This window comes from Eptatretus burgeri, chromosome 8 (assembly GCF_056783735.1).
Source record: "Eptatretus burgeri isolate ZD-2024b chromosome 8, Ebu_testis_v1, whole genome shotgun sequence".
Taxonomy (NCBI): domain Eukaryota; kingdom Metazoa; phylum Chordata; class Myxini; order Myxiniformes; family Myxinidae; genus Eptatretus; species Eptatretus burgeri.
In genome coordinates this window covers 40027245-40040881 of record NC_140968.1, presented here as the reverse complement: position 1 = coordinate 40040881, position 13637 = coordinate 40027245, and the positions used below count along the sequence as shown (strand labels likewise).

The 13637-nt window shown below is 48.0% G+C and overlaps 1 protein-coding gene and 1 long non-coding RNA gene across 11 annotated transcripts in view; one reads left to right on the top strand and one right to left on the bottom strand.

Annotated features, from left to right (window-relative positions):
• Positions 1-13637, bottom strand: part of CEP89 (centrosomal protein 89) — a 159772-nt gene that overhangs the window by 92065 nt on the left and 54070 nt on the right. For 8 of the 9 annotated variants that reach the window (XR_015060850.1, XR_015060851.1, XM_085891686.1 and 5 more), the window contains 2 exons: positions 2705-3034; positions 1256-1386 (listed from right to left, as the gene is read on the bottom strand). Coding sequence is in view for 7 of the 9 variants with exons in the window: in XM_085891686.1 (XP_085747812.1) it covers positions 1256-1386; positions 2705-3034 (461 nt within the window). In the remaining 2 variants the exon portion in view is untranslated. The remainder of the gene's footprint in view (positions 1-1255; positions 1387-2704; positions 3035-13637) is intronic. The other variant, XM_085891689.1, reaches the window with a different exon arrangement.
• The window catches only part of LOC147021588 (uncharacterized), a 44974-nt gene that overhangs the window by 4639 nt on the left and 26698 nt on the right, over positions 1-13637 (top strand). The gene's annotated exons all lie outside the window — the stretch shown is intronic.

Sequence of the window (13637 nt, the reverse complement as noted above, 5' to 3'; positions counted from 1 at the left end):
TCGTGGATCAGGCATTTCGCGGTGGAGGTGTGCGCTCTACCAAGTGCCCTTCTAGTTTACATATGAAAATACCAACTATAATGATGCCATTGCACCTCTTCTGACTCCATCGACAACACTGCCAACATCAAATTGAATTCCATCCAACTCCTTTTCCAATATTGAACTAACTAAGCCATTGTCCACCTCCTTTTCTTTTTCCTTCTTCACCACTCACCATAACCTTCGTTTTATTATTTATCCCCTGCCAACCAACGAAGTTGGGGGGGATATAGAAATGGGTTCCGTCCGTCCGTCCGTCTGTCCATCCGTCACATTTCGTTTCCAGAGATTAACTACAAATCCCCTCAAGATATATTTACGAAATTTGGTACACATATCAAGCAAGTGGTAAACTGGTGCCTTTTGATATTTAGAGATTTTCCCCAAAAAAATTTCTGTCACTTTCCATGGAAACAAATTGGGTATTAAGAAATAATTGAGGTTAACCTTTGTTTCCAGAGCATAGTTGCAAAACTATTAACTATTTCTTTATGAAATTTGGTACACACATCAAGAATAAATTGAACTGGTGCCTTTTGCTACTTGTCCTCATTTACTATGGCGGGGATATCGAAGACTTTGTCTTCAACGGATGCCAGTTAATGTTGACACCTAAAGCTTTCTTCTCTTGCACTTTTTCATATTTGAAACATCTCTCAATTCTTTTCACTTTCAGCATTCAATACTAAGTCATCAGTGTATTATAACTCGCATGGAAATTGCAATTCCATTCTTCATCAATTCTTCCATCACTAATTGTTGTTCATTGTCTTTCTCTATCGAGGCTCAAGAAAAAGTTAAACAACAGATAGGATAGTTAACACTGACAGAGAGGCTGAGAGGACAATTTTCCAAGAACATGACAATTAAAAGGATTACATTTATCTGTGCAACTAAAATCTAAAGGCAACGATCCTCAAATTTAGCATTTGCACCTTTTGCAAATTATTATTATCAAAGCTCAAGTAGGGGGTTTGGATACATCTCTTGTACTCTGATGTCTGTCAGTAAATTTCCAAAGGAAAGCATAAGAGGACAATTCAGAAATTATAAAAGAATAGTAAAACCTTGAGCCACCACCATTCTCATCACCCAGAATAGGTCAGCATATTGAAAAATCAAATACATCGCTGCAAGTTTAATATCTATGTGATTGGTTCCCTTCCTTGTCCAGTTGACTTTTGCAGAAAAGGTAAGAATGTAAAGCTTTTACCTGTTCTTCATTCAAGCCACGCTGTGCGCGATAATGTCCCAATTCCAAGCTCAAACGGTGCACCATCAGCTTGAGTGTTCTGTTTTCCTCCAGCAGATCCTGGTTGGTCCACCCCTGCTTCAACTGCTGACCTATAAGAATGGTATTGAACATTGCCATTACAACATGGCCTTGGTAATTCTGGATATGTTTTGGTGATAAAATTTGAGCCTTGAAATGAAAGTACAGTATTTCTGGTTAATGCCTAGTTTTGTTGCATCCAGGACAGGAGAACAGAAAAGAAAAGGAGATTAGTCTTTGCAGAAAAGGCAAATGTCCCCAATCCCTCTCTTCCTGTTGGAATCTTACATCCCCTAACTGAAAACATCCCACAGCAAGGGAACTACCCTCCTGCTAAGGTGGAGAAAATATACCCTCTTTTGATTCTTCCACTGTTAAACTGACCTTCTCAATTACAAATAAGTCAGCCTTCTCATCATCATCTGCAAAATAATGGAATTGATAATTACAACAGACATAAAGACAAATATTTTCTCTACTCTTTGATCTCCAACCATTAATTTGGTTTCTGCCCTGCTCACTCCACCTTAGAAGTGCTGCTTCCTGTGTGAGCAATTGATGGATGTCCCCGATATCAAACAAGAGGTCAGGGCTATGTCACTGGAAATCTTTCCGAGACCCTATTCCCACCATCCTCCTACAACTCCTATCCTTATGCTGTGGTGCATCTGTTTGTCATCATCCCATCTATATTGACCCACATTGCCTGTTCATACGTTACACTCCCCCCCCCACCCCCCTCCTCTCCTCTCTCCTCAGGTCGTTCTGCTCTTCCATGAACTGCAGTCTGTATTTTTTAAACAATAGAAATTCAAACATTTGAGTATTTTTGAAGACAAAATTAAAATTGATCTCATCCCTCCTCCTCACAACATATACTCAATTTATTGCTTTTTATAACATGATATTTTAATGCTTCATGAAACTAAACAGTTGAGAAAGTTGGAAAATATAAATGGCATTATTTTTCATTCAATGGTTGCATCAACTCTAGTGGCATGCATATTCCGCTAATGCAGCAGACCACAAATTAGGGCAAGAATTTAGAATTTGGCCAGAGTACCAGCACATAATGGTCCACATTTCTAGAAAGGTACGAGTACCATGGCATCTTTAATATCCACAAGCTAATGATTAACATCCCTTCCAAAGTATGTACTCAGTGATGCAACATCCTGCCTGTGAAGCACCAGGACAAAAGTTTAAAGTAAGGCTGATAATCAAACCCGAATGAGACAGCTCAAAAGCGAGTTTGTTTCTTCTGAGCTATGGTCAGTCGCACCATGGTTTTATGAAACAAAAAAAATTCAAAAGTGCAATTCAAGGTTTATTCCAATTGGCTGATAGAAGTGAATATGCTTTATAAAGGGGCACTAATCTCAGCCTTACCATGAGCAGGCCATTTCCCGTCCTCCACTTCACTCTCTTGTGCTTGCAGATGAGTTCTCGAGTCTGAAGGACTTATCATATGAAAATTCCTCTCTTTACGCTTAAAAGAGTCTGGTTTTTGAGCTGGTAAAGATGGCTGGTGATCCGGCAGCTCTCGATGCTCAGGTGAAGGTGCAACTTTATATTTCATGTCCTGAAGATCTTTATAACCCCGTGTCATGGGCTCTTCATGTTCAATGAGGTCAGATTTTGGAGTGGCCATTGGTGATGGGTGATGAGTTGATGAGATTTTGCTGCATTGCTGCAAAGCATTGCTGCTATGAATCTCACCTGCCAAAAGGTCATAACAAAGGTGCACATACCCAGTCAGTAGATATACTCAGAAGGCATTGCAAATCTCCCTTCAGGAAAAAAAATTAATTACCAAACAAATCAATACATTATATAAATTATCACTTAATTTTGGTTACAAGTGGTGGTTTTCCAAACACAAAACTAACATATTTCTCACTACATTGTGTGATAATTACAGTTTCCATGGAGCAAATTTAAATTCAAACAATATATATTTATATATATATATATATATATATATATATATATATATATATATATATATATATATATATATATATATATATATATAATTGGGTCGCCAAAATAGGTGACCCTTATTTCAGTAATTCTGTCTGTTTGTTTGGATGTTTGTTTGTTTGTCATCAGCATAATTGGTAGTAAACGTGGGCGGATTTTGACCAAACTCGGATGGTAGGTACATCTTATGACCTAGTGCTTTGGAAATTGTGATGGTTGCTAGGGACACTTTGGTTCCCTAAGTTTGAAAAAAACCTTCAAAACCAGTACCGTTCACGCGAAATCAATTCCGAAAGCCATTGTCCCACGTAAGGTTATGAAATTTGGCACGAATGATCTACAGGTGACACTCTATCAAATATATTCCTGTTTTTGTGATATATGGAATATTTTACCTGCAGCGCCCCCTACAATTAGGGTATGCGTGAAAATTGGCGAAAATTGAATGCCCCCAAGCGACCAGGTGAGTGCATCCATACGAATGAAACTTTGCAGGTTCATGGTACTCAATGAGTACTACAACTTTGCCTCAGGACATATTGACCGATTTCGCTTAGGTATACATTATATACCTAAGCAAAATCGGTTGTAGTACTCATTGATTTATTTAGTTTCGCGCGAGCATACTCTCGTCGTGGTTGCTGCGTTTTCTCGTTCGCTTATTTTTTTTGTTAGTGATACTAACAGTAGTATCACTATTGTTAGTGATACTGTTCTGTTAGTGATACTAACAAATCACTAACAGAACAAGCGCAATCACGGATTGTCATCTAGGAGCACGCAAGAATTCATCCATAGTGCAAAAATCGATAATATGCGAGAGCTGGAGGTGCCTTCGCACCAAATGCTACTCCTCCTAGGGTTATGGTCGTATGGTCATGAAAGTTCACACTAATCGTCTGGAATACATTGTGCACAAACAATCAAGCCGGATTTTCGATTTAGATCTTTGTTCACCCACAGCACCCCCTCAAACTTTGGGGATTTCCGATTTCAAACCGCATTTTCAGTACTTTTCATTCAAATGGATACCGAGTAGTTATCAGTGGATGGAACTGGATGAGATTTGAGATGCATAATCTTAAGGGGATTCCCTATCCGCTATATGACATCCATTTTGCTCTATATCTTATAGTTTCCATGCTCGGCGACCCATCGCCGCCTACCGGCTTGTGTGTGTGTGTGTGTATATATATATATATTGTTGCAGTTCTGAAAACCACATGCCTCAAAGGCAATGGCACACAACATACAGTGTTCCCAGACAGTTATTTTGTTTGTATACGTGCAATTAGACCTTCCCCTCATGTCTAATTGGTTAACGGGATGAAGTGCGTTGCTTGGATCTTCTAGCTTGGTCTAATTATATCTCTATCTTCATTCAAACTCTTTCCTTTTATCAATGAAATAAGTCAAAGCAGGCACCGCACCCAGATGGCCGCCTGTGAAAATCACGATGAGAAACTCTCAACCACCAGACTGTATGGGACGCGCGCAACCCTGTGATAACCTCCACCTACACTGGACAGGACACGCGGGGCGTGCCCTTTCATTCGAATCTGCATCTAATAATTATATCTGTCTTCTTTTCAACCCTGATTTACATCCAACCCTTTCCTTCAATCCATGATACAATGTGAAGCAGACACAAATGCACGATAACAGAAAAGTACGCAGCGCTGTGATAATCACCACCGCACTGTACGGGACGCGCATGGCGCACACATTTATTCGGGTCTGTGCGCTGATTTACAACGGTGTCTCACCATCGACCGTTGCTCGCCAACTCGGCCACCAATATCTCCCGCAAATGGCAGAGGTCATCCTGTGCCTCCTCGCACCTCCACCTCGATGCATCGCCACCCAGCTGAGGCGTGCAGACAGAACAAGCGCATTGACAAGTGCCAACCGCAGAGCACCGGCGGTGCCCGAACGAGCATGCAGGACTGACGTAAGCCTCAGCCAGTCACCGGAACAAGGCCTGAGAGTTCGGTGCAAGGAGATTAATGTCGTGGTGTTTGGTGGAAGACAATTCCACAGCTCGGCCATGTCTCACTGGATGTGTGAATGAGACCACTTCCCACTGTAAGGGCCGGGCAACGGGAAGCCCGGAGCGCAATAGGAGCACGCAATTATGGTGACGACGCTTCGCTTCGGATAGTCACCCCACCCTACACCACAGGGCTTATAAAAGGCGGACCGCGAAGCCGTTCACTGTCTCACCTTGCTTCGCTCTCGACCTCTACACTCGCCTGCTGGCTCCACCCACGCCCTTCTCGCCTGCTGTCTCCAGCCACTGCCCTTCTCGCCTGCTGGCTCCAGCCACCACCCTTCTCGCCTGCTGACTCCACCCATTGGCCTTCTCGCCTGCTGTCTCCAGTCACGCCCTTCTCGCCTGCTGACTCCACCCATTGGCCTTCTCGCCTGCTGTCTCCAGTCACGCCCTTCTCGCATGCTGTCTCCAGCCACTGCCCTTCTCGCCTGCTGTCTCCAGCCACCGCCCTTCTCGCCTGCTGTCTCCAGCCACCACCCTTCTCGCTTGCTGGCTCCACCCATTGCCCTTCTCGCCGGCTGGCTCTTCCCACCGCCCTACTCGCCAACTGGCAAGATATCATTTTGGTCCTATCTGCCCTATCCCTATCTTTGTTCCAAATGCAGGTCTGATGACTACAATTAAAGATGTGCGAGAAACAACAAAAGGCTCGTAATGAGAGATAATCATACAAGCGGACACAAACAATGACTCATCTCAGCTCAAAAACCACGATTGGCCGAAATGAAATACACTGATAACTAAATTAGAACAAAATAGGTTGCCCGCAATTGGTTGAAATCCGTGATATTACAACCCACAATATTTGAGGGCTTACTGGCAGTAAATCCTCCAATATTGCAGGTTTGACTATATCCTAGGAAATATGAGTCATTGGGAGTGTTAGATTTGAATCAAGAATAATGCTTTACTGCAGAAATGGGTCCCCAATTTAGAAGAAACAAACAAACAAAAAGGACCACAAAAATTATCTTGACACATTTTTTTCAGCTGCCTGGTGGAATTAAATTGGGCAATGATGGCTGACATGGAATAATAATTATAGAGACAAGATAGTCCAAATGGTCCTTTCTTAGGGCTGATTAAATAGCATTGTATCATTATGAGTCTTCCTATCTCATGACAAACCCATTCTCTTAACATCCAATGATGATGTAGATGGTATATGATGGAGAAGAAACACCATCTCAGAAATCAAATGCTGGTAATTACACCAACACATGAACATTACCATGTAATCTATCTATACGAGTGTGTGTGTGTGTGTGTGTGTGTGTGTGTGTGTGTGTGTGTGTGTGTGTGTGTGTGTGTGTGTGTGTGTGTGTGTGTGTGTGTGTGTGTGTGTGTGTGTGTGTGTGTGTGTGTGTGTGTGTGTGTGTGTGTGTGTGTGTGTGTGTGACAGTATGTCTCCTCCAAAACCATGAAACCTCGTGGTCCAAAACTTTGCATGCACACTTAGGGAACTCCAAGGTGGTGCATGAATGAAAACTGGGTGTTTGGGTAAATTCAAGCACCCCTTTTGAAGATAGTTTAGGGACTTATTTAATTATCCTTTGTCAAGACTACATCCTGGGTCAGCATGCTCTCCCTCGCTGGGATCTTAATTCACCATTTATTTTGGCTTGCTCAACAATACCTTGACTTGGAACAGGCCACAACAGTTTAACGATAAAGCACTCAAAAATGTTTTTTCACTTTCCTCACTCATATCATCGAATGGTTCATCTTCATTCCAACAGATCACTTATAAATGCCCAGAGATGCCAGTGTTTGGGGCTTAATTTAATTTCCGCACATGCGATAACCTCTAGAACCTCTCAACCTGAAGCAAATTTCAAAATTTAAACTGCGGAATTGACCTTAGCAGCAATTCTGACTGCTAGGAAAGTGTTCATTTGTCCAATTCTGACACCGTTTGACATTCCAGGCATCTCTGAGTGATGTATTATAACCTGTCGCGAATTGCTTGCCAAGCTAGCCATTCCTTTTCAACTGTTTCGTTGGAGTGCTTGGTTGAGTGCTTAACCCACTTGGCAAGCACCCTACAAGCTGCTTGATGTTTTACTTCAAAGCCAAAGCGAAACACAGCAAAACTACCCATACTATCAATCTGAACACATCAATTGAGATGTTTGGTCCCGCGCTGCAATGCAATGTCTCAGGCGGTGCCTCGCCTGCTGAAAATGTGCAATTATATTGTTGCGAATTCGTGCCCGCCGGCGTGCGATCGGCCGCTCGACTCGAATGGTGGCCGCCTCGCCCACCGGAACGGACAATTCCGTCGTGACCCTCTCGGAACAACGCCGGGAGCCAGTCATGGGTGGGGGTTTAACCCCACCACGACCGTGCCAATTGCCCACCTGCGCAGGATAGGGTTGCTCGCCAAATTCGATCTACCTAAGTACCTGCGCGGATGGTTGACCGGGCGATCGTACCTCGCCGCAGGCCGACTCCGGACACAAACCGCTTAAGCGGTCCGTTCCGTGCTATCGGGATAACCGAGCGGTGTTATCATCGGCCTCGACGGTTCCGATTAATTATCGGGCGTTTTAAGCCCACTACGAACCCTTTTACGTGAAGCAGGACGGAGAGTCAATAAAGACAAGACGAAGCAAAACGGGAAAACAGTTCACACAATGCCACATTACGTGGCACACGGAAAGCACACATATACAGCCAAACAGTCAGAATGCACCTATATCAGGTAAACAAAAGAGACGACGATGCAGAGTTACAACCGAATACGCGTACACACGGCAACACTTACACAGTTCTACTTTACAAGACACGGTGCCACACATTTACTCAAAAGCAAAGGAAAGAAGCCACCCTCATAGACAAGGGGGCAGATGGGCCTGTAGGCCAATGTGTGCGCGGGACCTGAAGGAGCGGTCAGGTCCGCGAGACCGGGTGGGTCCTACCCGCGTCCTCGTGGCGCATTGGCGGACGAGCCGCAGACGTCCGCGTGGCTGTGCCCCAACTCCGTGCTCCTTCGCGCGTTTCGTTGGCACGACGTTTGGAGTGGGGTGGGAACGGGGCCCCCTTGTTGCACTATCTCAGCGCGGGGGAAAATGGGGAATTGTTGATGCTCTGGGGGAGGGAGAATGGCTGGTTGGCTTGGGTCCCGCGACGAGCGATCTCCCGCCGCGACCTCGTCGCCGACCGCCGTCCTTCTCGCCTCAGACCCGAGCTCCTTGGCCTCTTGCCACAACTCTCCTCAGCCGACTGCAGAACCCAACTCGACGCCTTCGTCTCCCGACTCCACTCTCTGTCACCAAAACTGACTCTGTCAAAACTCTCTGCTCTTCCAAACTGACTCTCCCTTTCGTACCACGATTCGCCTTGTGCTCGGCGCTTTATAGGCCGGCAGGAGAACCCATATGCAAATTTCCGGATCAGGATGAGCTCGGGGGCGGAGCCACGCTCACCCATTGGACGGAGGAAAAGTGGGCGTGAACCTCCCCTGATCCTTGAATTTGCATATTTAGATTTCACACGGAAGCGCCTGGAGGCGAGGGCAAGCTGCTCCGCGCTTGCTGATTGGACGGATCAGAAGTGGGCGTGTAGCATTCTTGATTCAAATTTTCCCTCGGAAAGGCCGCTATTTGCACTCGCGGCTCGGTGCATATCGCTTGAACGAGCCCAAGACAGCCCAACGCTCAGTGTTCACAGGTGATGCGGGAATGGCCGTAGAAGGAGAGAGGTGAGGGTGGTGGAGGGTTTATCGGTGGTGGTTTGATGGTTATGGCGGTTGATTCAAAAAAGATAGAACAGAAAAACGCCTAACTCAAAGCGTCGCAGCTAGAATGAATCACATAAATTCGCTCTAAACAACGGGTTTGGGGCTGACTACACATGTACTTAGAGTTATCTCACCTACAGGACCTGAATGGTGGTTTGTGAATTTCCACAGCCGTAACAATATTTTTAGACGACATCGACATTGCTTTGTTTAACCTTTTTGTGTGATCTGCATTCTTTCATTATCCACCCGTCACTTCGACATAGATAAAAAAATTAAAAACCCTCGGAGGGCACACGGTAGAGCGCATACCTCCGCCCTGTAATGAATGATCCACGATAACATATCTGGCCCAATACACTTTTGAAATATCATGCTATCTATCGTTGTTGAGCCCTATCTCTTAATGATGAAGAATCACTTTTACAATTCCAGTAGTCGGATCCAGATCCGCATCGTCACCAAAATCAAATAAATTTGTCGTGGTCACACACCCAACCTGACCACCAAGTTTCATCCGAATCTCTCCACAACTTTTTGAGATATCGTGCTTTATATTAGTTTAGCCCGATCACTCAATGGTGAAGATTCAATTTAAAAAATCATCAGATCCTGATCCAGATCCAGATCTTCACCAAAATTGAATCATTTCTTCCTTATCACACACACATGTCCACATGTCCACCAAGTTTCATCCAAATCCGTCCACAACTTTTTGATATATCGTGCTAAATATCCTTTTTGGCCCTATTTCTCAATGGTGAAGAATCACTGAAAAAAATTCTAGTAGTCGGATCCGGATCCGGATCCGGATCTTCACCAAAATCGAATCATTTCGTCCTTGTCACACACTGAACCTGTCCACAAAATTCCATCTGGATCCGTCCACAACTTTTTGATATATCATGCTAAATATCCTTTTTGGCCCTATTTCTCAATGGTGAAGAATCACGAAAAAAATTCGAGTAGTCGGATCCGGATCCGGATCTTCATCAAAATCAATCAGTTTGTCCTTGTCGCACACCGAACCTGTCCACAAAATTTCATCTCGATCTATCCACAACTTTTGAGACAACCTGTACACAGACAAACAGACAGAAATGGGTGAAAAGTGTGGTGTAGCCTGCGGGCATGCAGGGCGGGGCATGATGATGGGAGGAGGGGTCGTCGTGGTCATCGTGTCTGCAAGGAATATAAGGAGTGCGCGCCGCCTGAGGCGTTGTAGGAATGCAGTAGTCGCCCGGCGTGTGAGTGTGCGGAGTAAGTAATAAAGGAGAGCTGCGGGCAAAGTACGCCCGCGCTCGCGCTTGTGCAACACAGCCCGGCTCGACTGTTCCCCCGCTCGTGTCTGCCTGCTAAGCATCTTCTATCAGTACACCACAGTTGGCTGACGAGGATCTTCGGATTGGCGTGTGCAGGGCGGCAGCGAATAACCCGTGCGGTTCCAGGCTACGGAGCCAAGGGTCTTGCCAGCACGAGCATGGCAGAAGGTCGGGGCACGGCGCACGGGCGCGTACCCGTTTTCGGGGGAGATGACTTCGAGTTGTTTTCTGAACAGTTGGGGTGCTACTTCCGTGCGAATGATGTAGATGATGAAGAGAAACGCAAGTCGATCTTGCCCGCCTCGCTATCAACGGAGCACTACCAGCTGCTGAGTGATTTGGTGGCTCCAAATAAGCCCAGTGATGACGGGCTATCGTTTCAGGACATCGTGGCGAAAATGAAGACCCACTTGGCGCCAGAGAAGTCGTTGCAGCTCGCGCGGTTCCAGTTCGATCACCTCGCGAAGGGTGGCGAGGAGCGCGTTGCAGACTTCGTAGCACGGGTGAAGCATTCGGCCGTGCTTTGCAAGTTCACGGCAGAGGAGCGTCCGGCACGACTCAGAGATCGTTTTATTTCTGGTCTGCGAGACGCGAAGATGGTAGCAGCCATCCTGCGGTTGACCGACGTCACATTCGACTCGGCGGTCGGGACTGCTTCGTCTGTCGAGCAGACGCTCACGGATGTCCGCACCATCGCTGGCCAGGACGTAATGAGTAGCTCCAGCTGGGGCATGTCGGCTGGTCCCGAGGTCCACGCGGTGACCCAGATGCCGCAGGTCGCACATCCCGGAGTTCACGCAATGACCCAGGCGCCACAGGTCGCGCAGCCCGGGGTCCGCGCGATGACTCAGGTGCCGCAGGTCGCACGCGCGTCTGGCGGTGCGGGACGAGGGCGCGCACCGCAGCACGGTCGCACCGGGAGCGAGGTGGATTTCCATGGGTGCTGGGGTTGTGGGGGTCCGCACCTGCGACGAATGTGCCCGTATAAGAACAACGTGTGTTTGCATTGTCACAAGGTGGGACATTTGAAGCGTGTGTGTCGGATGGCGGGGGCCTCCGTTGGGGTCTTGGATGACGAGGTGCGGGAGGACCCCAGTGACCTGGAGATCGGCCTGCAGCCGGGGCATGGCGATGCCGGCGGGCCGGAGCAGGAGATGCAACCACGGTTGAGTCTGTTTTCCGTGGGTCCGGAGATGACGACGCCGTTCATGGTGGAGGTCGAAGTGAATGGCGAGCCGACCGTGTTTTGCGTGGACACCGGAGCTGCAGTGTCGGTCATGGGCGAGCAGGCGACTCATGGTCTTTGCGGTGTTCGCCTAGTCGGGACGGCCTTGTCGCTGTACACGTACACCGGTGAAGCGATTGCACCGCTTGCGAGGGCCGACGTCTCAGTGCGTTACCGAGGTCGACGCGCCCGGCTCTCGGTGTTCGTGGTGCGAGGGGAGGGGCCCGCCCTTTTGGGTCGGGACTGGCTGGCGCACCTCGGGCTGGATCTCCAGTTCGTACCTCCAGGTGTGCCGGTGCTCTCTTCGATGCTTTCGTCGGGTACCGAGGGCGAGGTTCTGGCGGCGGGAGCCGCGTCGATGCAACGGGAGCGGCCGTTCGTTGCTGCCTGCAGCGGTGATGTGCGGTTCGGGAGCAGCAGGAGCCGTATCAGCTCTCGCGATGAGTTCCCGCGCTTCGGCAGCGTTCGTGGGGCAATGCGCGCCGGTGTTGTTCGGGCAGCTTCGACGGCGAGCTGCAGCGAGCCCGTGGCGTTAAAGGAAGTCGCGAGTCACAACATCGAAGCAACAACCAAGAGGCGGACTCGTGATGTGGGTTGTGGGTTGCTGTTCATTGCATATTTGTTTTTCCTTGCTCTAGTGATGCAGTTTAGCGTTGTTGAAATAAATGCCAACAGTTCCTGTGTGAGAGTGGGTTTGGCGGAGATCAATCGATGGGTTTTGCAGTATGGCCAATGTGAGGTGGTGGCTTTGGGAGCGGTGGTGGCGAATAAAAAGGTTGGGTTGGCCTTCCATTGCCCCGGGCCATGGGTAGTTGCTTTGTCATGTGCAGGGATTTGGTCGAAAGAACGCGCTGTACGGAAAAATTAGTTTGCAATGGTTCAAATGATGTTCGTAGTGATTTATAACGAGCCTATGGTTGAAGTGTGGTTTAAATGGAATTGCTACCGTCTAACTGCCGTGTGGGTCTCGGAGATCGACTCGGAGCCAGGACTGGTGCGCTGGTCGGCGTTACCCCCACCTCTGGTTGCGGGCGCAGCTCTCTGTGTTCGCTCAAGGCCGTTTAGACGGGCATTGGCATCTCAACTGATTGTGGTGCGTGGGTTGTTATGGAGCATTGGGTGCGTCCAGCCAGCGGAGCTGTTCAGCGCCCCCATCCAAGGTCAATCGAGTCTGGCGCTGGCGCCACGGCTTCCAGACAGCGGGCTTCCGGCCTCGGAATGTTTATCTGCTTCAGGTCTGCCTGGGGGAGGTGTGCCGCCTTGTGGGCCGGAGGCGTTTGATGGTGCCGGGGGAGGTTTGCTCGGGAGATTGCCGCGGCCTCGCCGAGGGCCATGTCAGCATGAGCCGCCTGGGGGCGTTTCCGCTGTGTAGGGCTGCTGTGCTTTTCGCCTTGCTGCTTCATATCGGTAACGCGGCCAGAGTTTGGGAGGTGCTGTGTGCACCTCCGTCTTCGGAACCTGGCCGTGGCAGCTCCATTAGCTCGCTTTCACGCATTATATGATGTGATGTGCTGTTATACTTCGCTGTTTTCATTTTTTGGGTCTTGTCTACGATTATACCGTAGTCCTTCATGCTGTTTATGCTTATTATGATGGTGATCATTTAATAATCATAGTTTTAGGAGGGAGGAGTGTGGTGAAGCCTGCGGGCATGCAGGGCGGGGCATGATGATGGGAGGAGGGGTCGTCGTGGTCATCGTGTCTGCAAGGAATATAAGGAGTGCGCGCCGCCTGAGGCGTTGTAGGAATGCAGTAGTCACCCGGCGTGTGAGTGTGCGGAGTACGTAATAAAGGAGAGCCGCGGGCAAAGTACGCCCGCGCTCGCGCTTGTGCAACACAGCCCGGCTCGACTGTTCCCCCGCTCGTGTCTGCCTGCTAAGCATCTTCCATCAGTACACCACAAAAATAACCTCCTTCACCTTTGGCGGCAGAGGTAATAACGTCCGTCAACCTTGTGGTCAGAGTTCTGCCATGTTGGTTCGAGCTGTGAAAAGCAT